This window comes from Phalacrocorax carbo, chromosome 3, assembly GCF_963921805.1.
Source record: "Phalacrocorax carbo chromosome 3, bPhaCar2.1, whole genome shotgun sequence".
Classification (NCBI taxonomy): domain Eukaryota; kingdom Metazoa; phylum Chordata; class Aves; order Suliformes; family Phalacrocoracidae; genus Phalacrocorax; species Phalacrocorax carbo.
In genome coordinates this window covers 13,362,278-13,378,130 of record NC_087515.1, presented here as the reverse complement: position 1 = coordinate 13,378,130, position 15,853 = coordinate 13,362,278, and the positions used below count along the sequence as shown (strand labels likewise).

Here is a 15,853-nt window from a genome sequence, read left to right as displayed (position 1 = left end):
GGGAAATATAATTGAGATTCTTCAAGAGAAGAATATGATGGGTGAATTCAAAGAGCTGATTTTCAGGGGGATATTCAGAGGACAGCTCATCTGTAGTTCAAACATCCACACCACTACAAAGTGCTGGCCACAGAGTGCTCCTCCAGATGTGCTCCTCATTAGAGCTCTGAAGACCATCTTCCTTTAGGTTTATGAACATTTAGGGATGGGTTTTTTCCAAAGAGGAGATTAGCCCATTGACTTACTCTGTTCCTTACACTACTTCTGTGGGTCTGAAATACGAAGATAATTTTCATGTCTCTAGCATGGTAATACACAGTAAACAGAAGGAATCTTTGCTTTACTTAAATGCTTCCCCTTCTGTTTTTGTACTGTTGCATTTAAGCCTGAAAAATATAGCATAACCTACTTACAAAGACAATGGGTAGACATAACCAGATGTGGTTAAGCTGTTTCCTTATCTGTTCTACCAGGTTAATGCTCATTTGGTAAAGAAGTCATGTACTCCAGAATGAGACTGAAGCCTCGCAGAAAACCAACAAATTCACTGTCTACTTCTGTCGTGGAATTTGGGCATACAAGTGCCACGCAACATAAAAACCTTATTATCCCAAACAACTGTTCTCAATTTAAGTAGGCTGAAGCCGTCATCAGGGTTCTTAGCTCCTACCTCTCCACTTTTATGCAAATTTGGTGTCTGAAGCTAAAAACGTGGAAGTTTATTTGTCATTCAGACTACAGAAGAAGAAATGCCACAACCTTGCATATCTGGTTCTGGAGATTGTCTTTGTCAGCAGATTAACAATGACACAATGTTTAAGCATTTACCCTCTATCAGATCTAACCTGTGAAAACAACTGTAACCCTTATCTTAGGTTCTTGCTTTACTCAGAGACACGCATACAAATATCTTCATGAAATCTGCAAGTTTTGAAAGAGTTCAGGCTGATCTATCAAGAATATTAGATCTTTCTAACATGTAGCCACTAATGTTGATTTCAAAACATTATGATGCAGAGGAAATTCAGATACTTTTCTCTGGTAAAGAGTGATGTACATGTAACACAAGAGAAAGACATTCCCTGAAGCAAGTTAAAATAATGATTTTTTTTTTTTTTAAGGAGCTTTTGCAGTAGGATGTTCACACAAAATTATTCCCTGACAGCATATAGTGATAATAAAATTATCTAAACTTTTCATTATGCATGACTTTATAAAGTAGCCATAATTTTTAAAGCTAGACTTTAACTTTATAAAGAATGTATGGAAAAGTACACCTACAGTGGAATATTTCCAAGAAGAATTAAGGTCAGTTATGACCTTTGATATGGTGTAAGTTATGATATCTCCTGCTGATGCTCAGAACCGATCAGTGAATAATCCCAGAATTACACAGGTTGGATCGATCAGAACCATTCGTTTTCTGACATATACTTTGTCACGAAGATGAAATGTTTAGGTGGCTGTCCATGAACATCAGGCTCATGGAAGACAGGTCAAGGAACAAAAAGATACAAATGCAAAGGGTTAGGAGAAATGAATAAGCATCTTAAAGTGAAAAGAAGAGCTGGAAATAAACATTAAAAAAAATAGAAACAACAAGAACACTTTTGAGTTGAGATATTTCTCATTTGTCTCCAGATTTGTGTTAAAGAGAGCTATCAAAGTACGATACCTAAGTTTGAGTATGTAGTCAACAGAAAATGGCAAAATAATGATTCCTCAAAATCCCACAGCCAAATATGTTTTTGTTTTCAATCTTCCATTCTGTTTTCATTACTTCGATTTCATTTGTGAAACTGCTTTTCAGGGATGCAAACCAAGTTTTTTACGTGTAAAGTTAATATATGATATTAAAAGGATCAAGATGTCTAGGACAGTGCTATAAAAAGAGGAAGTGTCTCATCCCAAGTAGCTTATTATGTTAAAAATACTTAAAACTCAAATAGTCAGCAGACGTACTAACCAGAAGATCCAGTCCCAAGGCAACGTCTTCCCTGCTTAATCCTATAGTGAGTTACAAAGTGAAAAATCTGTTTAGGATAAGTGGCCAAGAAAGGAAAGGCCTTCAGAGCCTTAGGATGGTTGACTGACTAACCATCACTGCCTCTCAGGAAGGGACACCAAAGAGGATATAAAATAACATCAAAATTCTGGCTATATCACATGTACAAGGAAAGTCTGCTAAGTCAATACAGACCACTGTTCACATCTGAACTTTACTAGTGTTACATCAGTGCTATATGAGGGCATCAGAATAACCGACTCAGACCTCTCCTGACAGTCTTTCTAACAAGATGCTAAAAATGCCTTCTGAGATGTTTATTACTAAAATATCATGTAATCATACTTAAATTTCTGATAGTATTGCATTACAAGCTGTGGAATTAGCTTTTAAGTAGTTTTTGAAAAAAACATTTTCTATGAAGAAACTTAGAGTCATGAAAATCAGAAAGTGAATTCTGATCCACTGACTTCTCATTTAACCATCTAAATTTCTCCTACTCAAACATTAAAAACATAAGAATTACAGGCAGTCTCACACTTAAGCCAGGTTTAAAAGGGTGGACTAAGGTTTTCAATAAACCTGTGCAGCAGACATTAACTTTGTATGCGTACCAGATAGTGCTTTTTTTTTTTTTGTTCAGAAAACAGAGTGACCCATCAAATTTAAAGAGCAGAGTATAGCTCCCAGAAAAGAAATAAAAAAAAAAAAGAGAGAAAAAGATTGCAAGCCTAAGGATTCAAATATGAATCAGTATATGCAACTGTCATCCTGACAATATCTCTACAGACTTAGCTACAGCTTTAAATTCTTCATTAATAAAATAATCACACGTTCATTATGAAAGGATAAGTAAAAACAAATTTTCTGCTAAGATTTTGCATTTAAAGTGACAAATGCTAAAGAATAAAGAGAACTAGTTCATGAAAGTCAATTCCAATGAACTGAGGAAATTTGTTATGGCAAAATATTAGGAGGCTACTTGTTTAGGGGGTTTTCCCACATCTGCTTAGATAAATTTCATCAGGACCCTGAATCCCAAATCGTGGAACCTATTTGTAGAGAAGAGATACAGCTCTAACTGGGCTAATAACGGCATCAAAAGTGTATTGGGTAATCAGACAGTCTGAAAGGAGAGAATAGGAAACATTTTAAAAGCTAATGCAGAAGGAAAACGACCTTTCAGAGTTCAAGAGAACTGCATTATGCACCTGCACATCACTGCAACTCTTAACAGAATGGGATCAAGCTTCTGATCACATAGCATAAGCCACCTTTATTTCTCTACTGATTAGCTATAGTGACATCACCTAGGGAACTAAACCAATGCTTAGACAGGAGGTAGAAGACCAAAACAGAAAACAAAATGATGAACAGGAAATTGATTAAAGGGAAGACATCTCTCATTATGCTTCTTAGGGAAATATCTGGCTGGAGAGTAGAGTTTTTCTACGTGAGTAGTAGAAATATGTTCATTACCTTTTCTTATGAAAGATGAAATGTCAATGAGGCAATGTCAATACAGAAAACAGTCCTTCTACACAAGGAAAGAGGAGGGCTTAAGGGGATAAAATAAAAATAGTGGGGTGAAACTCAATACTGAAAACAAAGTTGTGCCGCCCACAGGGAATAAACAAGAATTAGTGCTACAAACTGAGAGGTCAGGTGCAGGATGTTGGTTGATTTCAGAATGATACCGAGGTGTTGTGACTTTAGAAAAAGACCAATGTGTCCTTGAACGTCTCAGGCTAATACAACTCTACCTTTACCACAAACACTTAGCTTTTTAATGTGACAACGGACATTAGCTGGACTACCACATAAAATTCTGGAAGAATTTCAACTAAAGTACAGTGGAAGGCTAGGACAATAATCACGGCAAGGCTGTTTGTCCTCAACCAATGACATTATTAAAATAGCCTCCTGTTAGCACTGAATACTCACTTGAGGACAAATATGCACCAAATACTTATAGCATTGTATCCAGCCCACATAACAACACTATGAAGTTTTCTTTTCCATGTGCAACCATGACTGCAAAAGCAGCAGCAAAGTTAGCTACCAACAGGTCCGCATTTCTAGTCCCAGTCTTTGCTAGATCTCACAACAAGATTCTGTCCCAGGATATGCAGGGTTTCCAATCTTTCCATTTGTGAGAATATACTCCACAGACAGATACTTCAGATATAACACAATCTCTCCTTCATGGGTAAGGTATCTCAGACACAATGTATCTCAAAAAGAATCACAATTCTTTGGCCTAAATTCAAACCATCAGATCATGATTAAGTCTTGACTTCAGAGTGCTCACATCCACACCTTGCATGAACCTATGAATATTTGGAGTGTTACAAAATGTTGCTCAAAAAAAAAATCAAACTGAAAAGCAAACAAAATTCAATTCCATGAATTGAATTATTAGGTCTAAAAAAGGACTTCTGTTTGAACTTCTAATAGTTTGATTATAATTCCAGCTGATTTTGTTTAAAAAAAAGACGACTTCCCAATTTCCTTCTTCTAGCATGTGTGTCATACAAAAAATTCTATCCTCTTAAGCAGGGATATTTATTTCTCTACAATTTATGATTTTACATATGGACACATTGGTAATTGTACTGTAAAAAAGACTGAAAGTCATCTTGGTCTAAAAACTTTTGAAAATGCATTCTAGAGATGCATAGCCTGTTGAAATACTTGTAGTTTTCAATCCTCTAATTCACAGATAAAAAATAACTGCCAGAGAATATTAATAGATATTTGACAAGAATTATGTCAGTATTTCAACTTGGCTTAGGCTGGTGTCCATTTTTTGAAAATTTGTAGCACTGCTACACAAAGCTAGCTACATACCTTTACCATCATTATTTTCTTGACGCTGAGGCTAGATCATATCAGGAGAACTGTTTCACAGTACCTTTATAATTAAGCACTCCTCAGCCGTCCTCTTGGTGTGGATTGCTACTGCTGGTTAATCTTCAGGGGTGGGGATCTGGGGAGGCAAATTTATGAAGGAGAAAACTAGGTTACTTATCAGTAACTGGAATTCTCTGAATATATTGCCTCCACAGATCCACACTAACCCTCCCTCCTTTTGTTAGAATTAACTCACGATTCACAATAGCTGGATAAAAATGAAGGGACTGGGCACTGTGATGCTAGAAAACCCTGTTTAAAAAAATAATCGCATGAGTCCGTTGAGGCAAATTACCCAATTGGATACTTGCTCTAAACAACTAGGATTCACATACAACACATGACTTAATGCAAATGGATTTGTAACAGTGATATCTCAAAGGTGGAATTGCTAGAAAATTATTAAGCTTCCATAAACCTTCTAGCAGCAGACTGGGTTTTTTCCCCCCATGAGTCAAGTGACGTTCTTATCTGCTTCTATTGCGTTAGATATATTATAAGCATTACTAAAACCAATATATTGTTGTAATCTTCAGAGATCCCCACCAAAGATTTTTCTCCTAGTGAGAAGACAGATAATATTTATTTGGCATGAGTCGTTAGTTCACTGTAATTCCACCCTCTTCAGGGAGCACTTTCACTATCTTCCGCATGTGTACTTAGAGTTAATATTTCTATTCTACCTCGAATACATAATTTTTTTTGACCTAAGCCTTAAATTTCTAAGAAACATGCTTCATCCTCAATTTTCCATAGCAGTATTTCACTAACCGAAGTCTAATATATTATAGCTATTCCTTTCACATCACTGCAGAAGGATAATAAAACATCCTTTTTCTGCCAGGTCTACAAAATTATTCAAAAATCCAGGATGCACTCTCCTTGCACTAAGGGAGGCTACCTGGACTGTCTTTGGTTTTTTTGTTGTTTCTCTCCTCCCACACCCGGAATTTGTTGCTAAATCAAGGTAGCAATGGGAGATAATTGTTACTAAAATAGAAGAGTGTTACCTAATCTATGTTACTTTACTATTTCCAGGAATTTTGCATTGTCTGAAGTGTACACTTCTTGCAAGTACTGTGTATGATTATTTGTCCCACCTTAGTTTGATATCAAAATAAACATAAAATATATTTAAATGACAAAATTAACACTCGGGGAGTTTTGAAGTGTTCAGAACACATCCCTGAGTACGGATTATTTACAGGAAAAAAGTAATGAAATATTCAAATTTGGCTAGGAAGAGTGAAAGGTTAGGAACCCTCATCCTAAACTCTAACTACAGAAGGATTAGCACACAGAAAAGAGGTGTACTCTCCCACTGCAGTCCCTGCAGTTTTTCTTAAGCTTTTTCTCCATTCACTCTTTCAGTGCCTTAACTGCTGCCATTTACAGACAGCCCATAGATACACCTACCTAACTTTTGTCAAACCTTCCAATCCTGCCTTTGAATATCTACACAACTAAACGAAGTGCCACACTTGCCAAACCCAAATTCCATGTCGCTTCATCAGCTATAAAGGGAGATGGTGTGACTGGCCAGAATGTTGAAGCTCATGTTGCAGATATCTGCCAGTATAGAATGAATACTAGTACCTCCTTTTTTAACTCCATGGTAGAATACATTTTCTTCTCATTTAAGGAAAAGGTATCAACACTCTTCCAAAAATATTTCAGTATCTATATAGGATGTATTTGGGGGAAAGGGTTGGTTTTATGTCTAGAGAACTGTGGAAACAAACAATATATCAAGATTTCTAATTTCTGAATAGCAGTTTTATGCTTTGCTTTGACAGGCAAAAGAGACCATAATATGAAGTGGATGATGGTGCACTACAATGTGCAAGGAAATGACTCATCTCACACTTCTACAATTGTGTCTCTCCATAAGCAGTCTGGAATTAATGAAACTGCATGACAATTGCGTCTTGTAACTGCAAAGGTAAGCCTTCTAAATGAAGTCAATTTTAAAAATTGACAGCAATGTTCTAATTTAATTTGATTTTCAGTAAGATTTAAAAGGTTAAAAAATACTAAAGCCATACACGCTCGCAGTTACCTAGCTGAACAGTACTTCATGTTCACTTCATTTAGGGTAAAACGCTATAATCTAACTCGCTGGAGAGATTTTAAAGGCTTTTTCTTTTTAATGAATATAATAGAGGGAATAGAGGCCAGATGAAATACTGGCCCTCACTGCAGACTCTCACTGAAGAATGATTTACTCTCCAGCAACAACTGTCACGTTTTAAATCCTATGTTACTGCCATCAGCAGGCATTATTCGATGTGCCCGTTCGTCCTATTCGGAGCATCAGGAGTCCTGCCTTTCAAAGAGCCAATTGCTGCTCTTGTTTTATTCCCCTAATGTACTCCTCCTCCTAAAGACTTTAATCCACTCCAGTTCTCCCGATGAAAACAAAGGCCTAGACACTCCAAACACAATAGTGATTGCTGCACTCTACAAGTAACATTTTTTTTGTTATTTTTCTATTTGTTTCTTGTTCTTGTATCATCTTACCTTTTTTTTTTTTTTTTGGTAATGCATTTCATGTTTTTCCTACTGATTTAGTTTTATTGTTGATATTTTGCAGTGGTTCTACCTATATCCTGCATTATACTTTTCTCCTTTTATCCTCATTTAGTGCTGCTTTGGCTTCTAGATGGTCCTGGTCAGTATGATCATTTCCTCTCCATCATTTGTGGTTCCATCTCTACACACTGAAACTTCCCCCCATATCTATCTGTGCTCACCCTTTGCTCAGCAGTAGTTTTTTCCTCCCTTCCCTTACAACTGTGGTCTCCCTCTGCCTTTTTTTTTTTTAAAGTTTTATTTTACTTTACAGCATGCATGTTTTCACTGCATATAGTTACAGCATATTTTTGCATCCTGCAAAAACAGGAAGGATAAAGGACAAAATCAACTACTTCTATTAAAATTGTATTTTAGAAGTGTTACTGCCTGCTTCTTTCTTCCTTCTCATTCAGCTGGCTTGAGTCAAGCTGGATAAACTTGAAACTGAATTATAATAAAGCACCAGACAAGTTTCATGATACTGTACTTATTTCAAATAAACCCATTGTTCTGATTTCTGGCTACAGGAATGTAAATGGAGGTACTAATGAGGAACAATTTAAAGCTTTATGTTCTTCCACTTTGTCATTTTACTTTTATTTTGGCTGAAATAGGTTGAAGTATAATGAATCTTCAGCAGAGATGTCTAAAGAGAAATTAGTAAAAAAGGAAACTTTATTGGAAAGAGATTAGTAGAATTAGGATACGATGACTTCGAACGGTAATGGGGGCATGTGGGCCTCCTTTACCTAGGCACCTAAATCTGATTCAGTTGAGCAGTTTAGCCCAGCAAGAAACAAGTGGGTGCAGTACAAAGACGCTGATGTTCCCAGAAGTCCACACAAGTCTACACGACCTAAAGGTAATACACATTCCCACATTCTTAGAGAGCCAAGACGCAACTAAACTGGTTTGGATGTGAAAGTACATAGGATCTCAAATCACAGAGAATTAGCACAGTACATTTTCAGCATATTTGATGTAAAACTCCTTTCTTCTCAGTGCTGACACACTCCTTTGTCCAGAGCCTTGCAAGTGAGAGATATTACTTGACAGAAGAATTATAATTCTGTCATTTTGCCTGATAATCACCAAGTGATGAAGACTTCCAAGCTGTTATTTTTCTTCAGTTCTTTAGAAAACTGAGATTTTAAAGCAATCTACAATTGAAGTTATTTAACTGAAAAAAAGATGAGAGACAAATGATACTATTAAGTTTGCTCCAAACAGTTTGCTGCTGCAAAATGAAAATGATTTCAAGGAAATTTGGCAAGAAAAAGATTCCCTTGAATAGGTTCTTAAGCACTACTTAATCAGGAACACTCCAAGCAAGAACAGAGACTTCCCAGGATGTGCTATGTGTCACGTGCAACCTGCTAATCTAGAACAAAAGAAATTATCCTTTGGAGTGATGGAGAGAAGCACTGCATGCACAGACATAGATGATGAAATTTGTTGAGTATGTCCATCTTCTTGTTTGTGTCAAACTCCCTAATCAATTATAAACAATAAAAAAGGAAAAAAAATCCAAATACAATGTTAAAAGCAGAACTTACATTTCTAATTTTGTCCTTAGGAAGAACTAAGTAAGGCATGTATGCAATAGCTTGGCTGCAATCTATGGAAAGTCATCCTTGCCACGAATACAACTTATTATCTTGTATTATTTCTGTATTACCACAATGACATTATTGCTTCCCATATATTTACTTGTTATTAAGATGTCCTGCCCTTTACCTTACGGAAATTTTTTTTTAAAAAAAAAAGTACATTTCCCCAGAAAAAAAGTTTAAAAAGGCAGGACAAATCCTTTTCTTTCTCCTTAAGCAGAACACCAATCCAATCCCAAAACTCTTTAGTTTGTACCAATTAAGAGTTTTATTTTGACCATTTCTACTGGGCACCCCTAAAATAGTCACATTTGTTTAGAAAGTGGCTGAGAATGGGCAGACAGAAATCAGAAGAAGGGGAACAGAGAAATACTTTAGTTGAGAAAGCCTCAGAGGCTACCAGGAATCTGCAGAACTACCATGAAATTGCAAAGAGAGTTTAAACTCACTCCTGGGCTGGGCTGGCAGCCAGAGTGATGCATCCTGCAGCTGATGCTAGTACTCCACAGGTGTCCTTTGTTAGGCAATTCCAACAATCAACCTGACCTTGCTTTATATTTAATCTTGTAAACATCATATTCTTAAGGAAGCACATACAGAAAATATATTTTTGCTGCTTCACTGATACACACAAGGCACAATGATTTTCCTTGGGGAAGAAATAGATGTTAAAGCCTGCATAAATCCTAACTAAAGTAATATCTATAATATAAATATAAGAATATGTTATAGAAATAAGCTTGCAAGTGGATATGTTTCTACATACACCCCCCCCAGCATATAATTTTCAACAATTTATCCTCAAAATTTAAGTTTTGAGGAAAAATAGCTAAGTTGAAAATAGGTTGTTTAGCAATAAGAGTTTTTGAAGTGCACAAACCTGGATGCCCTTTAACTCTTTACACAGAGGAAAATGAAATGTGGAATTTTGACAAGACATCTCAAAGTCTGAATGAATATTAAGTCCCAAATTATTATCTTTTCTACCTAGCTGTTAATTTTCACCTGAAATCAAATATTTTATGTTTTCCTCCAAACATATTTTAAGCAAGCAAACAAGCAATGGCAGAAGACAGGAACCTATCCTTTAAGGATGAACAACTACAAAGCACATACATAATAACACAACATATAATCATCATTATGAATGGAGAAAACACCATACTAGCATTTCACATACAGCTTGATATAAAAGGTAGAAGCCACTTTATTTTTGCATACTCACTAGTTTTGCACTGACAAATGCGGCAACCATTTTGGTCCAGTTTGAAACTATAGATACAGTCTTTTTCAGTCAAAGTGCAGTTCACCAGAATCTCACAGGTGGGTGGACCTATTGTGATGTATGTTGGTTCTGAAGGTAAGAAAAAAAAAGAACAAATAAATTTGAGACTACTCGAGTATTTTAATTAACTTTGCAAAAAGGCATACACAATGCAACAGTGAAAAGGATAATTTTTAATTAATATGCTTCTGATTAATTAATATCCTTAGTACTTCTGAAACAATTCAAGAGACAGACTTTGTTTTGAAGTGATGTACACTCACCACAAATGGTACGAAGCTGCATAAAATTTTTGAAATACTGTAACAGGTAAAAAAATGCTACTTTTTTTTTGTTCACTATGAAATCAGCTTTCCTGCATATGCAGTTTAAAACAGAACGTAAAATACTTATTTTGCCCACTTTTCTCCAAAAGTATTTAATAAAAACTTCGTGCAGATACTTTTACTTTGGAAACTGAACAGAACTTTCCGCAAAGCTCAGCTGATTGATACTATCAAGCTGCAAGTCAAAGCATGTGACTTATTAGATCAAAACTTTCTCTGTGTGAATAAGGTAACTTCAACTGAAATTTAAAGCAGAAGAGACTCTGAATACCTAAAGGGTATGTAAAATACACTGGGATCTCTGGGAACCATTTAACATGTCTATTCATTGAAAACATCACTTCTTACAATATACTTTGCAGTAACAGCTATGCTTTTTGAAGTTGAGGATATTATTGCTAACTATTAAGTATTTATGAACAGCATAATACTTACTTCTGGACACCACTTAAATATGCTGGAGTGTGAAATTTGTTTTAATACATACGGTAGCCAGAAATATTAATGCGTTTTAGTACACAAAGTTGTTAGAATACAGATAAAATCCAATTACTTATGAAAACAACAAGGAACCTCAAGACTACCACCATAAAACAGGATACAGAAGGAATAAAACACTTTTCCTAAAAGACTTTTTGCTCTGTCAGACTAATTTGGTCTATCTTGTATTTTTCATAGAATTCAAACACTTAAGAACCAATGAATTTATAGTTACGAGCATTATCAACATTAAACTAAAGCATTCAGGAAACACAAATTGCATGACTTCTGAAGAACTAACTGTGAGCTTTTATTTCACTGTTTTCAATTCTTTGAGTTTATCTTGTACCTCCATCTCAAGAAATGAAGACTAAAAGGAAGTTACATTTTAAAAAAATTCAATACATGAATTGATAAATTGTGAAAATATGGAGAAACATTATACTAACCATCAGGGCAATAAACCATAATATGTTCTATACAGGATGCACATTTTCGTGGATTGGAGGTGGCCACATCTCTCATCCCCAAACCAAATAAACTGGAAGGCAGATTTTGTTATTCTTAATTAAAGGCAGCTAGTCTTTACTCTCAGACCGATGGTAAGATACTACTCAGCACCGATCAAGTTGTTAAAACTATACATTGTTAACCAAAATGTGAGTTTCTTTGCCTACGGGCTCCATGTCCAGGCAGGCAGCTTTTGCACCCATGCCTTCCGGTCAAGTGAACACGATCGCATTATGAGAACATGCTTTTCAGCTTTCATTGTCTTTCACATCTTTCAGCTTTCATAGCTTCTCCCCAGCCCTACTATTCCCTTCACAACAGTTTATACAGCGGATGAACATTTTTAATCCTTTTTAAATTAGGTCAGCTAAGTACAGAGTTTGGAGGGAAAAACTGCATGAAAGGCACTACAGTGAAGTTAGACGACTTCAAACTTCTATCTCAGAAGTCACGGCTCACATGCCTCACTTTGCTGAAAGTTTTGAAATAACATTCAAATTCCATTGCCTGTGTAGTTTTTGTAGGAAAAGTAGCTATACATGTTATATGTATATAAAATACCACCAACAGCTTTTTCAAATGCAAGCTGGAAATTTGGACAATGGCATCTGTGTGTCTGTAGACCTCTCAAAGCACTTTTAACTGAAATGAAAACTTTTTCAGATTTTTTTTCTAAGTATTTAATACAGATCGCTAGGTTTTGGGTCAAATAAAAGACTTCAAAATTTTCTGTAAATTACTCATTTCACAGCTCTGAGTTTGCACGTGTAGTATGGAAGAGTAACCAGAATGCGCAATGTATTTTAGAATCCATGGATTCCCAAACTAGGTTTCTTCTAATCTCAGTAAACTCTTATTTGCTTTCAAGTTCATTTAGTAAACTGAGAGAATCTTATTCATGCCCAATATATAACATTTGCAACTTCAACAAACCATTAGTTTAGGGATCAAGAACATATTGATATATATCAATAATATATTCCGGAAACTGTAAGAATTAATCCCACCTGTTTACTACTCAGAGTATATAAACGGGCTTTGCAAACAAACTGATTTTTAGCATCTAGTGCCTTTTCTGAAAACCTCCTTTCCTACCTCACTGCATTCTCTACCCAAAACACCCTAAACATGCAGAAGACCAGAATACAACAGCTACCCTGAAGCTACGTTCAGGTTACTGGCCGGCTGGCCAGCCCAAACCCTATGCTTCAAACAACAAAAAAGCCACAGTAATGTTTATAACCACTGGTAGTTAAAACCACTACAAGTCATATGAATCGTTAATGCTATCCAAAGCAAGTGAACAAAGTAGTTCACAGACAGTAACAAGACCTGGAAAAATGAAGGAGACTGTAGCTTTACCATCTGGCTGCAGAACAGTTAGGTAAAAATATGTAGTTAAAAAACCAACAAATACTCCTTGAAGGCTGAAATGGAGTTTAATATTTGTTGATCCACTTGGGTGTAAACTAAACCTAGAGAAAAATAGGATTGTGTTTTACCCCCATCACTGAAGTTCACCCCTCAAGATAACTTTATTTGCAGGTATAATTTAATATCTAGAAAAAAACCCCTTGTTATATCTTTTTTGTGGTGAATTTTCAAAGCTATACTTCTGTGTTTTGATGGTCTTTTGTCTTGGACATACTGACACAATAATCCCCCCCAAAATACATCCAGTAATGTGGTATTTCTTACAAGGGACAAAATTAAACTGTCATTATACTAATTTGTTACTCCTCCATTTGTTGTGTTTTATTATTCTATTACCTCCTGTCTTTTGTGTCTGCTCTCAGCATCCTCAGTGTTTCCAGACAAGCTTACAAATGTGGTTTTTCTCCCTCCTGTCCCTAAAGGTAAGCCCTGAGATACAGTAATTTGATATGCATGCCTGCTTCTCAGTGAGCTGCAAGTAGAGGACAAAAGAAATAATTTCATTCCCTACCCCCACATGTGCAAAAATGCAGCCGGGGGGGGAAAAAAAAAAAAAAAATCAGCCCTTTTCACTTCGCTAGACAAGACTCAACAAATAAAGCCAGCTCTGCTCTGCCAGGCTTCTGGCTATTTGAATAGGCAAGCAGAGCTAAGCTTGAAAAAGCATGTACTGTTGCATGATCTGAGCTAGGCTTTCACTGCTGCTCTTGGTAGAAACGGCAGAAGAAAGATCCAGTGCACAAATGCACAGACAATGGGTGGGAAAAACGGGTGCTGTTTCTGTCTGTGTACTTTACAACAATGCAACTACACTGTAGAAAGAGAGAAGAAGAAAATGAGAAGGGTATTGAAGAGAGGTTGGGTGAAAACAATGGATATTTTCAATAACATACAGATTTTTGCCGCTGTGAAGTACTTGTATATAAGGTTAAATGCTGATTGCTATTAAAACATTTTGCTTTCATATACTGCCTTTGAGTCTGACACTTTCTATGCTGAACTTTAGTGCAGAAGATTATTATTTTGCCTGCTGGGAGGTTGATAAAAACCTTTGAATTATTTTATTTATGCTGCCATGTACTTAAAAATAACTTCAAAAATTTTGAAATCATCAGTCTGACTGGCCCACTAGAAAATATTAGGGTATGTGATCAAAACCCTGAAACTTGTTCATCCCAGCTTGAAATCTAACTGTGCATTTACAGGGGAAGAAGGGAAGACAGCGACATCCAAGTAATGCCTGGAGCTGGCTTTGTCCATACAGAGGCTACATTAGCAATAGCAACACAAGAACTGAAGCATCACAAAAAGCAAGTTCGCAAGGTGGAATAAGACCATCTTCACTGATATTTTTCTATCCAGGATGCTTTTGTGATATGAAAAAAACACCATTCCCAGGCCCCTCTCCTACTATTTTCTGTTGTTTGAGACATCTGACTTCTGTGACTGATGTGACAGCCTGTATTACAAAGAGCAGGTGCTTTCATCTGTTAAAAAAAGTGAAATAATACACATACACATGTACACCAGAACACAGGATGGTTGATCTGGTCTAGTACTGTGCCTCATACACAGATCTTCTCTTGTTATACTTGGATGACTGCTGAAATCTTCAGCAGAGCATTATCTTAAGACTTCAGAAACTGAAAGATGGAGAGAAGCTGATGCATCCATGTTTCAGGTAGACTAGGGGAAGTTTCTTGGGGTTAAAATTTTATTATACACAAAGTTTGATCAATTACATTTATCAAAAAGAGAAAGCAAGCTAAAATTCACTGTTGATTGCTGAAGCCCTGGAAAACAAAACAAATCAATCCAACCAACCAAATCAGAGACACTTTATTGTAATCTTGTTGACTTCTACTGTTTATCTGAATATTAAAAATGAACTATTCACTGAAGATTTAATTTTTCCTTTGACCTTTGGAGATTTCATTTACATAATTCTTCAGTTAATTTTAAAGAGAACAAAAAAATCCCCCCTAAGGCTGGTACCAGAATGAAAAATTATACCCATCTTCCTATCATTTTATTTGTTCAAAATCTGAACTCTGGCCCTGGAATTTCTATCAGAAAACAAAGAGCAATTCCACTTAACTGTACTACTGCAAAGCTGCATGCATTATGAGAACAGCAAGCATTTAGTTTCATTTGTGTGAAGAACAGGAGGGACCTCTGTCAGCAGGACCACAGCCTACGGGTGCAGGGACAGGATGCTTCCCCTCCGCTGAGCACTTGCGAGCCCACAGCAGGAGTGTCCAGCTTTGGGCTCCTCAGCAGAAGAGAGTCAGTAACACACCTGAGCAAGTACAGCACAGGCCACCAAGGTAGTCTGGGGCTGCAGCAGCTGGGGTGTGAGGAAAGGCCGAGACACCATGGCTTGCTCAGCCTAGAGAAGGAGGGCAAAGGGGACATCCTACTGATGTCTACTACTACCTAACGGGAAGGTTCAAAGATGACAAGGCCTGGTTCATTGTGGCAGTGCTCCAGGCTACGATGAGAGGCAACGAATACAAGCAAGAACATCAGAAGTTACAACTTTTATCAAAGTTTTGTTCTTTCTTTTAAACCACATGGGTGGTCTAACTATGACAGAGTCCTAGAGAGGCTGTGAGATCTCCATCCTTGAAAATACTCAAAACTTAACTGGGACGAGGCCCTGAGATCCTGCTGCCACTGGACCTGCTCTGAGCAGGAGGTAGGACCAGAAAACCTC

At 36.6% G+C, this 15,853-nt stretch overlaps 1 protein-coding gene across 2 annotated transcripts in view; it reads right to left on the bottom strand.

Annotated features, from left to right (window-relative positions):
* The window catches only part of CRIM1 (cysteine rich transmembrane BMP regulator 1), a 197,966-nt gene that overhangs the window by 33,314 nt on the left and 148,799 nt on the right, over positions 1-15,853 (bottom strand). For both annotated transcript variants that reach the window (XM_064445861.1, XM_064445862.1), the window contains one exon: positions 10,328-10,456. In XM_064445861.1, the coding sequence (XP_064301931.1) occupies positions 10,328-10,456 (129 nt within the window). The remainder of the gene's footprint in view (positions 1-10,327; positions 10,457-15,853) is intronic.